Source organism: Galeopterus variegatus, unplaced genomic scaffold (assembly GCF_000696425.1).
Source record: "Galeopterus variegatus unplaced genomic scaffold, G_variegatus-3.0.2 Scaffold5633, whole genome shotgun sequence".
Classification (NCBI taxonomy): Eukaryota; Metazoa; Chordata; class Mammalia; order Dermoptera; family Cynocephalidae; genus Galeopterus; species Galeopterus variegatus.
In genome coordinates this window covers 161,875-180,664 of record NW_007731744.1, presented here as the reverse complement: position 1 = coordinate 180,664, position 18,790 = coordinate 161,875, and the positions used below count along the sequence as shown (strand labels likewise).

At 39.7% G+C, this 18,790-nt stretch overlaps 1 protein-coding gene across 1 annotated transcript in view; it reads right to left on the bottom strand.

Moving 5' to 3' along the window:
* Positions 1-18,790, bottom strand: part of LOC103605162 (chromosome unknown open reading frame, human C3orf67) — a 165,724-nt gene that overhangs the window by 7,776 nt on the left and 139,158 nt on the right. The window contains exon 11 of the mRNA XM_008589747.1: positions 4,707-4,801. Coding sequence (XP_008587969.1) covers positions 4,707-4,801 — 95 coding nt within the window. The remainder of the gene's footprint in view (positions 1-4,706; positions 4,802-18,790) is intronic.

The following is an 18,790-nucleotide window of genomic DNA, read 5'->3' as shown; positions in this document are numbered from 1 at the left end:
GGTCACCATGAGATAATGCACAGCAGTGCTTTATTAATTCTAACTTCTATTATGAGTTTTACATCAACAAAATTGCTCTCTTGGGAGAAGGTCTCCCTTGCATCTTAAATAAGTCTCCAAGGTACAAGGAAGATACAAAGAGTAGATCACATCATCCTCATGTTTCCCATGGCTGGAAGATCCACTCGCTCACTCATCTAATATTTACGTAGTGTTTACTATGTCCTGGCACTGGGTAGACCACAGTTGTTCAATGATGCATAACTGTCAGACTCAGAGTACTGGGTAAATGTCAAATAATTATGAGGCTGTAAACAGGAGGATGGTGAGAGGATTCCTCTGCTGGAGTAGAGCAGGCAGCCAGACACCCTCTCTCTGGTTAGCTGTGAGGAGCCATGAGACTTCAGTACATTCTATATGAGTAATTTGGATATTATATCTGCAAAATAAACATCTGCTGCCTATTTATGTCTTGTGAGAGATTAATCAATGTTCGTAAAGGAATATCTTATGTGGCTTTGCCATAAAAAATGGTACAAGAATGTTATTTTTATGAGACTCTGGCAACTTTAAAAACCCTTCTGAATGCCTTTCTTACTCAAAATCTATGTAAACTGCCAGAGAGGTCTACAGGCTGACAAGAGAGGTCATTATTATTCCATTTTGGAGCTGGTAAGCATGAATAATTTAAGGGTCATATCTGTAAAGGAACAAATGTCAAAAACAATTTGACAACTATTCTTAGAGCTAAGTATGGTTCATTTTCAAAAGGTCAATTTGGTGGTTTTCTCGAATAAGTTCTGAAATCTTAACTTCCTATTTTTACATTTCATATGAGTTTCAGGAAAACACACTTTCAGTAAGTGTTAAGGGCACCCATGGCCATGGTGATTGATATTCAACAAGTATATCAGAGCCCAGGAGGAACTGTGAAGAGCGGGCTGTTCTCTGTGCAGGCAGACAGCAGGGATCAGAGCGCAGTGCAGTTCCTGGCCCTGGCCAGCTCCACTGGAAATGGGCTGTTTACTTGAAGGTGGCTTTTATACACTTGAGACATTCTGTGCCAAGCAGAAACCGTGACTGTGACACAAACTCCTACTGAATAAAGTAAGGACAGGAGCTTCTGAGGAGTCAGATATAAGTCATGCACTTACTTTTGTATGGCCTGGGGCAAGGTTTCTAGAATCATGTATTCATCAGGCCACCTTTCTTTGCTGTGAAAGTGCAGTTATACCTCAAGCTGCACAGATGTGTCTTGGCCTCTCCATCTCTGATGGAGGCCTGGTGGTTGAGCACATCACTTTGCAGCTCTAAGTCCCAGTGGACCATGTGGAAAATGGGGACAATAACAGAACCCACAGCTCAGTAGGCTATTGTGAGCATTGAAGTGTCTGGAACACAGAAAGATAAAAATAAATGCTAGCAATGATTATTTTTATCCTAAAACCCAAAGATGGGAGATTCCGTTTCCCTGTAAGTCAGTCCCCACAAACCATTCTCACATCACAGTGAAACAGCTCTGCAGAAGGGCGTTCATGTGGAGGAAGCTGGGTCCTAATCCTAGCTCAGGCTCTGACTGGGCATTTGACCTTGGGCAAGTCATTCACCTGTTTAGGCAAACTGAGGGGGTTGAAGCACATCAGTGTTTTTAACTGGCTCACCAGACCTCCAGGACAGGATTCTGCTTTTCTCTCTTCTGTATATTGGGATTCCAATACGAGATTTTACTTCAAAGAAAAGTTTTCATTGCTTATAAATAATTTTACAAGCCACTGCATAAGGCGATCTATAACTTTTTAATTGCTAAAATATATGTGTTTAAATTCAATACTCTCATGGTTGAATTTTAGAGATATACCAAAAAATTGGAATTGGGAAGGAAAACTGGAAGTCAGATTTCAACGAATTGCCCTACTTTTTTTCTCTTGAAGTTGTTATAAGAAATGATCAGTTGAAGAATATTTTCCACCCTTCTTCCCTCTCTTTCTTCTTTCTAATGACAATTTAGAGAATGTAATATATGCCAGAAATTGCACAGGGCACCAGGGATCCAGGAGTGAGCAAACTGAGAAAGTCTCTACTCTTAAAAACTCATAGCCGGGTGGTAGGGGGACAATTGGGTGGGGACACAGGGTATAAAAAGCAATTTCTGGTAATTCGTATCCCATGAATATTCATAATAATCAATCAATAAAAAACAAAACAAAACAAAAAAAGCCTCATAGCCTACTTAGGAAAAGACAATGAACAAGTAAACAAATCGAGATTTACAAACTGTGAAGAAAACATTAGGAGATGAAGTGAGAGAACACAGTGGGTGGGAGACTGACCTATGTAGATAAGACTGTCTGGGAAGGCCTTTACCGAAATAGGCTACATACCTATCCCAGGCCCTGCAGTTCCACGGTCCAGTGAATTTGTCCTTCATTCAGCTCTTCCCTTCCTTGGCCCTGCCCTGGATCTGGCCAGCTGTGGCTACCTGTCATCTCTAACAAGCATTGGTGGGAGAGAGAGGCAGGTCTGGGCTGCAACAGGCGACCAGAAGGCTCCGTTTCTTTTTTTTCCTTAACTTAGCATCATAGCCCTTGAAATGTTTTAATTTGTTTTTCCTGTAGGTCAGGACATCTCAATATGGAAATAATTTTTCAATTCCTTATTATTTTTTGAGTAGGTAATCTATTTACCTGATTAAAAACCCCAAAAGTATAAAAATATAGTGGTTGGGCTCTGGGGCCAGGCTGCTTGGGTTCAAATTCTAGCTGTGCCACTTAGTAGTTATGTGACTTTGGGCAAGTTATTGAAGAGCTCTGTGCCTCAGTTTCCTCAGCTGGAAAACACACATAAATAGTAACTTTCCTTAGCTGGAAAAACACACAAATAGTAACTTTCTCACGGTGGTGCTGTGAAGGCTAAATGTACTGACTCAGCACAGTGTTTGGCACACAGTAAGTGCTAAATCAATGGTATTGTGCAACAGAAACCCCGGAAGAGTCCCAGACTGCCTGCAACCATGCCTCCCTTGCCCTTCGATGATATAAACTGAAAACTTAAGCCCATTATATTTCTTTGAGAAACAGATGGAAACACTCTCAATATATTGGTAAGTATTGACCATACTATACTGTCTAAAACTATGCCATTAAACTGTAAAGATTAACCAAATAGGAAACACCAAACAGGAAATAATTTGATGGTATTAATTAACCACAAAACACCCAAGCATATGAGAAAAGGGAAAGGGGACAGCTGATAAAAATCTAGGGTGGTAGGCAGAAGGGGTGCCTGATCTGGTCAACATTGGCCAGCACACTTTAACAATTCTCTGAATTTAATCTGTTAATTTGCCCTCAGTGGAAATTCTGTCTACCTTCAACATAACTGAGCTCCTGCTGTGAGAACCAGGCTTGGCAATGGTCACGCTAAGAAAGACATCCTTTCAGCCACTTATCATTAATGTACATCTTGGGTGCCTTTGCTCAAGGACCACACTCTGGGTTCCCGTTGCATATTTAGGACACTTAATATAACATATTACTTGTTCCCTCACAGCAAGGTCTCCTCCTGACAGCCAAGATTCCATTTTTCTGTCATAAGTAATTATAAATGTACACCTCTAAAAATATTCCCAATTTGAGGGGCAAAATCTATTCCAGACAGTAAATCACAGAGACATCTCTATCCCTTGGGCAGCCAAAACATACAACTCAAATGTATGAGCTCTCACTCTGAATTCTCCATACCTGAAGAAAAATGGGATCAACTTTCTCCCTGGGGCAGGTAGGAAAAAAACCAAAACCCAAAAAACTGGCACTTTTGTTGGAGCAATTTATATTGTTTTCACTTCCATTTTTTTAAAGCTTCATATGTAGCCCTTCCATCTTCAAAATTCAACCCAGAAAACTGTCTCACTGAGCCCCACTCTGAGGTTATTTGTCACTCTAATTATGCACTTGTGATCCCCCAACCCCTGCCATCTCCTCCCCTCTCTTTTCACCGAAGATTCTTTTCTGTTCCTCCTCCAGCACTCCTGGCAGTCAAGTTCCCAGCTCACAACCAGAAACTAATGGCTCATCTTGATGGCTTGGGCCAACAAGGGAACCCCGGGCAAATTTTCATTCCTGCTTACTCTGATTTTTACATTACTGATAACTATCATGACAGCCTTTGCTTTAATGAAAAGTCTGTGTCTCTGTATTAATGAAAACATGCATGTGTCAGTGATGTTGGAGTACTGAGTCTGCTTCACAATAATAACAGCAGCTAGTATTCGGTAGGCACTATTCTAAGTGCTTCATGTATAGTACCTCAGCAAATCTTCACAAGAAACTATCAGGTGGGTACTATCTATTATTAGGATTGTTTTACAGATGCAGTAGCCACAATTCATAAAGGTCACACAGTGAGAATTGGTAGAGCTGGGATTCAGATGACGTCAATTTGACACCAAAGCCATGCTCTTAGGCCTTAAACTATATTTTGCCCCGGTGTTAACATTTAGAAAAACAAGGATAATTTCTCTCTCTTGTTCTTTTGAGTTGTGAAGAACCCATCATCCTAAAAAATGAGGCAGAGGTTATGTTATTTTGCATACGTAAGCCTAAATGATCTGTATTTAATGAAAATGGTGGCATCTCAAAGTGACTGATTTTCTCTATTTATGATAAATTATTTTTATTTTTTATGCATAGCATTTTTCATATTCCTACCTTGAGCACTCAGACTTCCAGAAGAATCCGGATGCTGCTCATCTGGCTGTTGACTGGGAGGAACAATTGGTGGACTCAGCATATTTAACCAGTCCCTGAAAACAAAAGAAAGTGAATGAACATTTCTGTAATTTCATATATGTATTTTATGTTTTCCCTGGATTTTCAATTCCATGAGGCTTCCACAAAGAAACATTTTTCTTCCTTCATATTTCAGAAAGACAAAATGTCCAGATACTAATAGTCAGTTTTGTAAATTGGTTAATATGGAGTCAATCACTTAACTAGTCAGTTGTTTGATAAATACATGAACTAAATGATGACTATCCCTCTCAAAAATTTATTGTTGTTGCCATTAAACTGTAGCATGGTTTATCTCATACAAGAAAATTATTTCAGTAACTCAGAAGAAATGCAGCAGAGATGAAACGATCTTCAGGTAAGAAAGTCTGACAAGGTCACATGTCGTTATGTCACAGATAACAACATTCCATATGGCGACTCAAGATGGAAGTTAGTGTTGAGGCTGTCACGGAACTGCCGTGATGGTGGCAGTGAGTATGTATTAAGTCAGGGCTTTAGAGCAGCAGAAGGCAGAAGGGAGAGCAAAGGCCGCCAGGCCCTTGAGTGATGTGTTCATGAAGTTCTGCTATTATGAATGGGGGCAAAACAATGCCAAAAAATACCGCCCATTCCCTGTCCCTCTGCCTCAAACTTCCCACCTCATTTCCCAATCTCTTTACTTTCCACCCTCCTCCACAATTTTCCTGTCTCCTGCTCCCTCTAGCAGATAACTGGGTGGGTGAAACTCAAGTCGGCGATATCCAGAAGGCATGAGTCACTGTGTGTTCTACTGCCAGCCCTTCTCACCCCCAAACTTGCTACTGAGTTTCTCCAGTGAATGGGAGCAGGCCGGGGAACGGAGAGGGTTTTCCAATGTGCACTCTATTTCTTGCATTGATATTAGCACCCTGTATTGTTTACCTTACACTTCTAAGCAGGAGCATGTCCTCATAACCAAACAATTTCTTTCTAAATTCCTGTATTTCCTACTGACTTTATCTACAATGGGATACAGTCCCAGATATTAGTATTCAGTTTTATAAATTGGCTAATATGGAGTCAATCATTTAACTAACCAGTTGTTTGATAAATACATCAAGTAAGTGATGACTATTCCTCTCAAAAGTTTATTGTTGTCTGCCCTTAAACAGCCTGCAAACTAAGAATGGTTTTACACTTTTTAATGGTTAAAAAATTTAAAATAATGTCTCATGACACATAAAGTACAATGTGAGACAGTCCCAACAAACAGCTAAGAGCACTGGCTCTCCAGGCTAATATCGACTCAATGTTTTCTTGGCCAAGTCACTTAATATCATTCAGCCTCATCTGTAAAAAAGAGATAAAAGTACTTCAGAATTTGTTGTTAGGAATGAATGGAAAAAATGGATCAAAAACATTTGTCATGGCTGGGAATAGAGTCAGCACTCAATAAATTTTAGCTATGACTACCACCATCTTCATTATCAATGAAGATCATGATGTGGCCTTGACTACAATGATAAAACAAGGTGAGAATTTGGGTTTGTTGTAATTAAACCAGTAAAGGATGGCAGAATGATTTCCAGTCTGCACAGTAGAGGTTTTCCTTGCAAGCCACTCACTCTTCCAGTATAAAAAAAATCTTAATGTAAAAATTACCCAATTCCTATTTGTAATATTTTACGATACTTTCAGTCACTGCTCACCACAGCTATCACTAGATTATGGCTGGTGAAATAAGCAAGGTGAGCATGCTGTGTAATTGAATTTCATAACAACACATTAAGGACATCAGAAAGGATTTGTCACAGACTTCCAAGCTAATGGGGCATTTTCTTATAAGCACTTTTTATTTAGTCCATTTAATTATAGCAGACCAAAAAATTCCTACATTACAGAAAATTACAAGGTCATATACAAATTTCCAGCCCAGTGACCTCATTACACTAAGAGTGATGGAGAGCAAGGATGAACAGGAGAAAATAATGTTATCATATGATGACGCCCCAGCTATAAATCAGAAACTCTACATCATGGCAGCAGGAGTTCCTATTCATGGTCCACAGGATGGGGGCAAATGTAGGTGGGGGTTGTTGTGTGAATTTTATGAAAAGCAAAACATTCACTTCTGAGACCAGTGATTGGATTAATGTCTTTCCTTCTCAGCAGTAGCTATGGAAAGTATAGTGATCTTCTTTTTATGGTTTTAAAAGCAATAAATCAGATTTATAGAAAAGTCATAAGAGTAGTACAAATAACTTCTGAATATCCATCCTTCACTCAGATTCTCCAATTTTAATACTTTATCATGCTTGCTATTATCTATCTATCTAAACGGGTTGGCAAACTAGGGCCCATGGGCCAAGTCTGACCTCCTGCCTGTTTTTATATAGCCACACTCTAAGAATGGTTTTTACATTTTTAAACGGTTAAAAAAAATTAAAATGTTTCATGACACATGAAAATTACATGAAACTCAAATTTCAGTGTCCATGCATAAAGTGTTACTGGAATACAGCCATGCTTATTTATGTCTATAGCTGCTCTTGTGTTACACTGACAGAGTTATGTACAGTCATGTGCTGCTTAATGACATTTTGGTCACCAACAGACTGCATATATGATGGTGGTCCCAAGAGATTATAATGAAGCTGGAGGTGTGTAGTCGGCTATACCAACTTGTTTTGTGTGAGTACACTCTGTGATCTTCACACACAACAAAATTGCCTAATGACATATTTCTCAGAATGTATCCCCATCACATGACTATATCTATTATCTGGTCCTTTACAGAAAACTTTTGATGACCCCTGATTTATAACTGGGTACTCATTAATTCATCCAGTAATAATTCAATACTGCAGATTCATTCTCATCCTTTCTCTTTCCATATTTACAACTCCCTTCTGATGTTGAGGAAACTGGCTCCCATTACGCTCAATTCATTTACTTATTTTCTGATTATAGAGCACACCAAAAGTAGTTTCAGAATTGCTAAGCAAAACAAAATTTCCACAAAAACAAAATAAAACAAACAAAACCCAATAAAACCAAACCAACCCCCCCCAAAAGACCTACCCCAAACCTACTCTCTAGAGTTCTCTATTTGTGTGTAGTTCCTTTCTTTAGTCAAAATACCATGTTCAAAATTTACTTGGGTTAGCTCTTTCCCTCCACCTCAGTGTGCTTATATCATCCATTTGAAATACAACTAGAGCCATCTGCTTCTGTTTGTATTATAATTCAGGTTTTTTTTCTTCATTCTTCTTGATTTTTATTACTTTTGTTGTTGTTGAGTACATAAAACAGTAGCAATTTAAAAGTCAAAACTACACAGAAAGGCATGTTCAGGTAGGAGTCCCATCCTCCCATCCCTTCCAGTCTGTTCCCATCCCCTATTTCTTTCATTCCATCTCCACCCACCCCTCTGTAGGGAGTAAATTTCATTAGTTCTGGTATTGCCTTTCTGTGCTTCATTTTGTAAAAAATAAACAGATACATGTCTATTTTTCCTTCCCCTCTTTCTTATGCAAAATTTAGTGTACTCTAGTTACTCTTTGATACTTTAAAATTTTATAATATGCCCTAAAAATCACTCCATACCAGTTCCTAGAGAGCTTCATCATTCTTTTTTTTTACATATGCATAATACTCCACCATGTGGATGTACTATCATTTATTTCACCACTCTCCTATATTTGGCATGTTTTGAATAGTTTGCAATTACTGCAATTAACACTTCAATGAATAACTTTGGGCATATCTATTTTTGTATCCTTGGAGGTGTATCTTCAAGGTAAATTCCTAGAAGTGGGACGCTTGGGACAAAAGGAAAATGCATACTTGACTTTGTTACATGTTGACAAATTCCCTTCCCAAGGGTTGCACCCATTTGTAATCTCACCAGCAATGTATGAGAATGATGATTTCCCTAGAGCACTGTTGCAAGAATATGTTGTTAAGTATTCTAATGCTTTCCAATCTGAGAGGTGAGAACTGTTACTTTAAAGTAAGTTTGATTTGCATTCCTTCTAATTATGAGTGGAGTTGACTGTGTTCATATGCTTAAGGCCATTTATGTAGCATATAGGTGTACATGCATGTGTATGAATGATATATATACATATATATATATGTTTGTTCATACCTTCTGCCCTTGCTTCTATCAGATTTTTTGTCTCTTTCCTTCACTTTGTCATTTGTCTTTCCTTATGGTGTTGTTTTGCCACACAGAATTTTTTTTATTTTTATGTAGTCAAATGCATCCATCATTTTTTTTTTATTACCTCTGTATTTTGAGTCATAGCTAGAAAGCCTTTGCCTGCAACCTGGTTCTATGTAAATTCATCCACGTTTTTTCCAGTTAGTTGCATGGCTTCATTTTTTACATTCTGATCCATTTGTAGTTTATTCCAGTATATGGTGTGAGTTTATTCTGGTGTACAATGCATCTAATTTTGTCTTTTAAAAATGACTTAGAGTTCTCTTGACAAGTGATGCTATTTTAACATAAATTTAGAAGATTTTATACAATTATGACATTTTTAATCAGAGCAATTAATTTGTTTGGCTTTTTGTTAAGTAAGCATTTACAAAATATAATTTTTTGAAAAAAGTTTCCACGTTAACTAAAATATGGAAAACTTTGAGCTGAACAAAATCAACCAGGACTTTTTCTTGCAGAACTTTTCAGAGCCTTTAAAACACCATGAATCTCCCAAGAGGAGAACAGTGTACAAAGCATTGCCCAAATTTATGTATTTGGAGCTGTTACATCTCTTGGGACCATAGAACACAACTTGAGAAATGCTGCTCTCCAGGTTATGCCATTTTTAGACCCTGGTGACATTTTGTTTTGTTTTCTATTTTACTGTGTACATACTTAATAATTTCATTTTTTTCAACAGTACCCTTTTTTTCTTGGTGACTTGTTAATAAGCAGAAATGTGTAGTCTAGCACCTGTACCTTACATGTTTATAGTTTTATATGGGATATTTAATGATAGCCCATTGTCTTAACTCTTGCTCAACTCCGTTAAACCTCTATGCCTTCTGCTACATAAGCAGCAAACATCCAGTGAATGGGGAGTTCTAACTCACGCTCACTCACAACACACCAGTCCTCGTTTTAGTTCTGAACCATTTCCTTGGTCTGCTTCTACCCCAGCTACCTGTGCTCTAGCATCTGTTCTTGCTCTGGGTTCCACCATTTCCATACTTGCCTCGGCCTTTGGACTTGATACTCTCTTTGGTTGCCCCAGCTCTGACCATAATCCTTTTATCCCAAGGACAGACTCTTTCCCCGTGTTATGAAAAGCCCCCAGCTCTTGGTAGATAACATCCCTTTCAGTCGTGTCTGTTCTCTGAGCATGTACAGGAGCTTCCTCTTCCTCCTCCTCCCTCTCGAGGACTCGGGCAGGCCTCCTACACTATCTCTCCTCTTGAAACTGGAGAGAGAGGGCTCCTAGGCACACCAGCACATGGTGAGTCCTGTCACCAGAGAGGTGTTTTATTCAAGAGTCAAGACAATGGATTCATATTAAATACTACATAGAAAAAGATAGTGCAGATGAAAAGTAAATACTATTTTGTGAATTTTCACAATGGTTAGATTGATCTAATATTAAAATCTTGGCCAAAAAGGAATACCATGTTGTTTTCATTCAACCTGCATGCTAGACAGTGAACATTACATGAATGGAGCTGAATTATACATTCAGAACTGAAGAAAATGTCCTCATTGAAGATAGACTATAGCTTCAATTACTTCATTAAAAGAAAGATTTTGTGGGCCGGCCCGGTGGCGCACTGTGCTAGTGCGCCGCTTGGGAAGCGCAGCTGCGCTCCCGCCGAGGGTTCGGATTCCACATACAGACCGGTTCCCGCTCACTGGCTGAGCGAGGCATGGGGGCAACACCGAGGGTTGCGATCCCGTTGCCGGTCCCGGTCCGGTACGGGGGCGACACAGAGGGTTGCGATCCGTTGCCGGACACGGAAAAAGACAAAAAAAATAAAATAAAATAAAAGAAAGATTTTGTTTATAAGATTATTTTATATACATTTATTTCACTGATGTATTTCCTATAAATATATTACATGTATGTACACATATACACAAAACATTGTATAGAGCAAGTTAGCTCCTTCATATATATAGTAACCATTTACTGAACTCTCCTGTGCCAGGTCCTGGGGATTGCAGGATAAATTACTCTCGGTTCCTGCCCTCAGAGTCATGATTTAATTGAGGAAGTATTCTAGCCAACAGAAATGACAGTGGAACCCGGGCTGTGCATATAGGCTGCTGTGGGCTGACCAGCTCACCCATGTGTTCCCTGGAAGGAATTCCCTTGCAATGGAACGAGCATCAGACTCGTATACATTTAAACATTTATTTGGGGGAGTAATTATTTCAGAAATCTAAAACATGACCATAATTATTATATTGCTTTCATTAATAGCACTGAGCTTGCTGCTGTCACAAAGCTCTGGGTCAGAGCAGTCAGCCCAGTGAAACATTTATCACAGGGGATACTACATTAGAAATTTAGCAATTTGTAGCACTGTCTATCCAATACCTAATGATATTTGTCATTTGATACCAGTGCACATTTCTTATTCAATGAAAGAAGTTTGGGTTTTAAAATTTTTCTATGGCTAGAGAACAGACTGGGGAAAGGACTAAGAAATATCTCACTTGTGGGGGAGGAATTCACAGATTCTTTTTAAAAGTTGATAAAAACTGTTTCCCAGAAAAATATCCACAAATACCAAATTTTGCTTCCAATTTCAGGAGGTCAGAGATAGTCTGAAGCCCATTTACGGACTTCTGGACCCCAAATAAAAAACTTCTGTACCACGAGCTATCACAGTGTGATGTTTCAAGTAGTGTAAAAATCTATGGTTGGCAAAGTTTTTCTGTAACGGGCCAGATAGATAATAAATATGTTAGGCTTTATGAGCCACAAGCTCTCTGTCACAACTATTCAACTCTGCTGTTGCAGTGCGAAAGCAGACATAAACATAAGCTTGTGAACGGGCATGGCTGGGCTCCAATAAAACCTTTTTTACAAAGATAGGCAGTGGGCAGGATTTGGCCCACAGGCTGTAGTTCAATGACCCCTGCCTCAGAGGAAGGAACTGTGAAGTGGAAAATTCTCAAGGTTCTTATGAAAATTCCTGCCAATTTTCCTCCTACCTTTGAATCCACCATTCTCATCATCTCTACTTTCACCACCAAAGTCTAAGCAACTATCTTGACTCATGTTATCTGTAGCAAAAGCTCTTAATTGGTCCCCTCTATTGATTCATTCTGGCTTTAATTTTCCTCTGTTCTCCCCACTATAGACAAAATCCTAATTTGATAGACCCACCTCTTGTTTGAAACTCTTTAATGTCATTGGGAAGCCGTTATACTTGGGAGAAAGACCAGAATCCTTACCTTGCCCATTGAGGCTTTGCATAGGCTAGTCTCTACGTAGTTTTCCAACCTAACCCTACGCTTGCTCCTTCTCACTCATTCACTATGCTCCAGCCACACTGGTCTTCTCTCAGTTCCTGGAGTGTGCCATGTTCCCACCATCACCAGGCCTTAACCCAGGCTGTGCCCTCTTGTCTAGATTATGCTCTCCTCCCTTGTTCCTACCCTCTTGTGGCCTGATGGGAACATACCCAAACTTCATTTTTTGGCACAAGCATCCCACTCTTGGGAGGTCTTCCCTGACACTCCCTCTCTAATCTAGCTAAATTCCTTTCTTACTCCCTCTCACAGAGCCACTGTGATCTTTTTGTTAAGAGCTCTTGCATACAAATGGCCAAAACATACACGAAAAAATGCTCACTATCACTAATCATCATAAATGCAAATTAAAACCAAATTGAGATATCATCTCACTCCAGTTAGACTGGCTGTTATCAAAAAGGCAGAGAATAACAAATGCTGGTGAGGATGTGGAGAAAGGGGCACTCTTCTACACTGTTGGTGGGACTGTACAGCCATTATGGAAAATAGTAGGGAGGTTTCTTAGACTACAGGCAGAATCATATGATTCAGCAATCTCACTGCTGGGTATATACCCAAGGAAATGGAAATCATAGTGTCAAAGAGATACCTGCACTCTCATGTTTATTGTGGTTCTATTTCTAACAGGTGAGAGTTGGAATCAACATGAATGCCCATTGACAGATGACTGGATAGGGAAAATATGATATATATATATACACAATGGAATACTACTCAGCCATAAAAAAGAATGAAACTCTGCCATTCACAGCAACATAGATGAGCTGGGAAAAATTATAAGGGACATAATCCAGGCACAGAAAGAGAAATACCGCATGTTCTCACCCATAAGTGGGAGGAAGGAAGGAAGGAAGGAAGGAAGGAAGGAAGGAAGGAAAGAAGGAAGGAAGGAAGGAAGGAAGGAAGGAAAGAGCAACCACAGTAACATGTTGACTTACAGAAGGAGAAAACAGATCTATGGTTACCAGAGGTGGGAAACGGGGACGGGTAGGTGGGTTAGGAAGAAATTGGGTAATGGACACAAAGAATAATTATGATTTGTAATGATGAATGTGCTAACAATACTGATTTGATCATCAAATATTGTACACAAATACTGATAGTCAACTCTGTACCCCATAAATACTGATACATAAATACCATACATAAATACTGATAGTCCACTCTGTACCCCACAAATATGTACAATCAATTATGTTTCAATTAGAAAGAAAGAACTGTTATCTCAGGTCATAATTACATCATCATTTGTTTGATCATTTGATGAACATAGTCTTCCCCATTTGATTCTAACAAGCTCGTAGCAGAGTGCCTGGCACAGGACAGGTGCTCCCTCAATAGTCATCAAGTGCATGACTATAGACAGAGTCTCTTTGTTAGCTTATAATACTGAGTGTTACTCAGTGTCGAAAGTTTCCATAACAGTAAATAATGCTGCTGTTGCAACCCACTCTCCCTTCTCCCTTTATCTGGATCTTTCTCCACCTGCTGAGAGCATGTCGTTGTTTCCTCATCATTTGCTTGGTACCCACACAATTTGGGGTGAATTTGGGGACACACACCTGCTTCTTTATAACCAAGACAGAAAAATTTAATTTTCTACCTCAGAAAAAAGAATGCTGATTCAGAAATTTACTTATTAGCATAAAAAAAACTAAGAAAATATGTGTTCTCTTTTTTTAAAACTTACACATACAAAAAGTGCTCTCGATAGCATTTCTTCCTAGGATTCATCTCCCATTTGAAGCAGGGAGCTCAAAATATAAGTTGGGAACTCTTGTATATCTCTTAAAATGTACTTGATTAAGTATTAAGACGCTGCATTTAACTTGGTTTATTTCCCTCAGGAGGTCTCTAACTAGATTCTCAGTGTTGGAAGAACCACCCCCATGTACAGTTTGAAACCTTTCTACAACATTCCCACCAAGTGGTTATCTAATCTGTACTTTATTACCATCTACTGTGTACCCACTGCTTTCAAAGATCACGTTTTATCTTCAGATAGCTCTGACTCTTAAAGAGTTTTCTCCCATGTTAAAGCAAAATCTCTTCTTTTCAGCTCTACCTGTTTCTCCTACCTTTACCCCTTAGGGATAAGGAACAATTCTAATCCCTTTTCAAGACATAGTAGCACACAGCTAGGGGACTGTTCAGGACTCCTTCCTCTCCCTTCTCTTTGGAACATGCACATCTAACCACATGGCTTTCTGGGAGTTACCAAGTTCCTACATGAGCCCACAGCCTCAGCTGATTGGTCCAGATGTGGACACCTGACCTAATCTGTGCCAATCATTGTGCTTCCCTGGAACTTCTCAAACTGGGTCTGAAATAGACAGAAAGTCTCACAGTGAAGATGGAAGCCACAAGATGTAAAACGCAGATGACACAGGTGATCACATTTTCTGTCACATGGAGGAAGCTAGTCTGAAGAGAGAATGAGAAAACTTAGTCTGGATTCTGGGGGAATAAAACAGTGTTGGTACCACCGAGCAAACTGGACAACTGGGGAGAGGAAACCAGTTTGGGATGATGTAGCAGTTTGGTTTAGCACAAAAGGAATCTGAGGTCTTGTAAGTTTCTCCACGTGAATATGTGCTGAAAATATTTAGGTATCCATCACTAAGTCCTAGCCTCGGCTCTTGAATATGTTGATGTATCTCCAAATCTATTGTCACCATCCTAGTCTATGCTTCGAAAACCTCTCCCTTGTCCTTCTCCAGCCAAACTTGACTCCTTATAATCCAGTCTAGAGTGAGCTTTTCAAAATTTGCTCTTCGGGTAAAATCCCAAATCACTACATGGGCTTAAATGGCCTGGTCCTTACTTTCTCTCCAGTGTATTTTTGTACGTTTCCCTCACAGTCACTACTACACTAACCTCAGGCTTTAGAGGGAAAGTCTCATCTTTAGTCTCTTTTCTCACAATGGCCTACTTTACTCTCTATCCTTCAGCCTTCAACTTTCAGCTCAAATGTTACTTCAGGGAAGCCCTGCTTGAGTTCTAAGTCTACCATGAATTCTCTATCAGTCAACATCCCAGCAGCAAACACTTGGCACACTTAAATTAAAATGATTGGTGGAGAGTTTAAGAAAAAGCTTATTACAAAAGTGAGAGCAGGTATAGGGGAACCACAAGGGATAGTACAGAATCCTACAGCTGTTGCCACCCCTAAGCCTTAAGAGGGCTTAGTGATCAGAAACCAGAAAGCAAAAGGCGTGAAGAGAAAGCCTTCTTGAGAGGGTCTGTGACCTTGGGCCAAGGTTTGCAGTGAGGCTAAGTCCTACAGGGAGAGCGCACTGGGGAGAGTGACCCTGACTTCCTTCTCTTTCCCTTCTGATTTCCATGGGCTGAACCCCATCAGAAGCCAGAGGGCAAGGAAGTCCGTTGATGTAGTTCATGTTCGTCAGCCTCTTTGGGGGCAGAGAGCAGGATGGAGAAGGGGGAGGGTGGGTCTAGAGGGGCTGAGAGATGTCCGGACAGATTCCATTGTTACTTCAGAACAGTCACCTCAGTTTGTAATGATCCAACCATCTGTGTGACTGAGTCATGTCCGTGTTTCCCACTCACTGTAAATTCCATAGGACAGGTGGTTGTCTGTGCTCTTCACATGCTAGATTCTCAATAAATGTTTGCTGAATGAATAAATGAAGACATGAATACTTGTAGGAAGGCCAAGGCTACAAGAGAAAGACAGAAATGAGAACAAAAAAGATTGAAAAGTGGATAAGTTCTTTGAGGGAGACTTAGTAGGGAGAAGTTTGGGAGAAAACGCTCTGAGAGCGGTGGGAGGAATGACAGGAGTCTGAAAAGGCAGCTGGTGGAGAATGACATGAGAATTAAGCTTGCCAGACATTTCTTCTCCTCCCCTCAAAAGTGCTTCCAGAAGATGTTTTCATTACTGGGAAATCTGGAATAGGGTCATGTCTCTTCCATACCAAAAGCTGGGAAACACATTGCATGAACAAATACTGTGTTTGCATCTTACATCAATCCAGGTTTATTTGGAGATATGCATCAAACCCTCGTATGAATGGGAAATCATACTTTTTCTTCTTCTGGCCTCTACCAAATCACCTCTCCTGCCCATGCCATTGTCAGAAAATCCATAAAACAGAGAGAATCCAGTGCTCAGTGCTCAAAGAAATCACAAAAAGAATGAACTGCTCTATACTCTATTAAATAAACTTTATACATTCTCTGCAGAACTGAGTATCTTTCCTGTTGGGCAGTATTTACCCTCGGGTTAAGAAAATATTAATAACACAGCATCTTGTGACCATTTTCTAGACATTGACCCTTAGATATGGCAGATAATTCAACTCTGGAGGCACAAATCCAGGCATCAGCCATCAAATTCAACTACAACGTGAAGAGTAATCTCCCACCTACTCGAGACAACATGGAAGAAGGCTGACCCCTTCCTTTCCTCCTCTATACTGTTATCAGCATAGCTGCTTCCTAATTTAATATTTAATGGGTGTTTATCAAGCACCTTCAGTGTTGCAGACTTTATGATAGGTACTGAGGAGTAAGGTAGGGTTCCTGCCCATGGGAATTCAGTCTACTAGGAAAAGATCATTAGACCAACATTTAGGAGAGTGAAGTGAGTGTTGTTAGATAGAAGTAAGCCCAGGGAAGCTCTTACAGTTAGGAGAGTAGTTCAGGTAAGGCTTTCCAGCAAAAGTCATGAAAGGGTTATTCCTGAAGGATGAGAACGAGGAAGCAAGATAGAAAACAGATCAAAGGATATTTTGGAAGGAACAGCATATCCTACAGAATAAAGATGTGATGGAGCTTGGGGTATTCCAGCAGTGTAAAATGATGGGCACTGGGCATACATATCTTACATCAAGTGAGGAGACTACAGACAGTTGCTGAAGAAAGCAGCATGCTTGGGCAGTAAATTAAGGAGTTCCTACCTTACTCTGAAGACCCTGGACACCTACTGAAGGATTTTTAAGCTAGAAGAATCTTGGATTTGCATTTTAGAAAGATCACAGTGGTGCTATACGGAGAATGGATTGGTTGGGATAAAGATATGATCCAGGAAGATTAGCTAGGAGCTTGTTGCTGTATAATCTAGGCAAGAAAGAATGGTGTTATTTTAGAAATTTAGTACACAGATGTATGAAAATACATATGGAAAACACAGAACCTCCCCCCGACAATATTCATTTCATACTGTGTCAAAATAAGGTAGTAATTGAAGAGGATCAGAACATACCACCCCAAAATATGCCACTTAGGCATTATTTTTAGGTGAAAATAATTTAGAAACAAATGCACAAAGGGCTCTCAGACCTCCCACTTTCTACCTAAAAGCAGAGCATAAATTACCCCCTGAGAAAGATGCTCTCTGTACCAGGAAGAGGAGAACACTGTTATTACCATAGACGGGGAGCTGACACTGAGATGAATCTGTACAAACAAATCTTACTAAAATAACCCTAATCTTCCCCTAATTTACCCTGCATTTCTGAATCCCCCTAGTTTCCTATAGTTCACTGACCCTAGCCCAAACCCCTTTTCCTTTGTGTGTCACATCTCCACAATTTACCTTTCTTTGTTAAAATGGTATGTAAGCTTCTGGGTTTAGACATTCTTTGGGTCTTCATTTCTTTTCTATGAAGGCCTCCGTGCACATGTAAAAATTAAAATATTAGCACCAAATAAAATTGGCATGCTTTTCTTCAGTTAATCTGTCTTTTGTCAGTTTGATTCACAGGCCCCAGCCACAGAACTTAAGAGGGTAGAAAAAAAAGTGTTTCCTCCCCTACATAAAGTACCAAAGTCTCCTGAGAAGACATCTTGCTTTTGTCATTCTGTGACAGTGAAGCTCTCTAGTGATGGTGGTTTGCCTCAAGGATCTTACTCTTTAATAAGAAATATTTTAGATTATTTCTGTGTGTTCGATGTGCTAAGTTAAATTTAAATAGTTATTGAGTGTCTATGTGCCCAACACTGTGTTGGATATATGAAGATACTAAACAAATACAAGACATGGTCCCAGAAAAGTCATGGCTAACTCCAGAAACAGAAATGAATGGGCAGGTCAGAAGAAGAGAAATATAAATGCCGCCTAAAATATGAAAAATGCTTGACCTTGTATATAGAAATGTAAATTAAAATAATGATACATCATTGACACATAGCAGCTTGGCAAAAGTTCTAAAGGCTGATGAAGCTCAAATGTGAGTAAGATTAGAGAAATGGGACAGTAGCATACACTGCTGGTAGGAGAGGGAATTGTTAAAAAATTTGGTAATATCTATCAAAATTACCTTTTGACCAAGTAATTCCACTGCTAGAAATTTATTTGCCAACTTCACAAAGATCTGTGAATGAGGATGTCTATTACAGGACTGTCTAGAGTAACAAAGAGGTGGAAACCACCTAAATATCCATCACCAGAGAACTGGCTGAATAAATTATGGTACATCTAAACAATGAAATAGGGCTGAGCCCGTGGCGCACTCGGGAGAGTGCGGCGCTGGGAGCGCAGCAGCGCTCCCGCCAC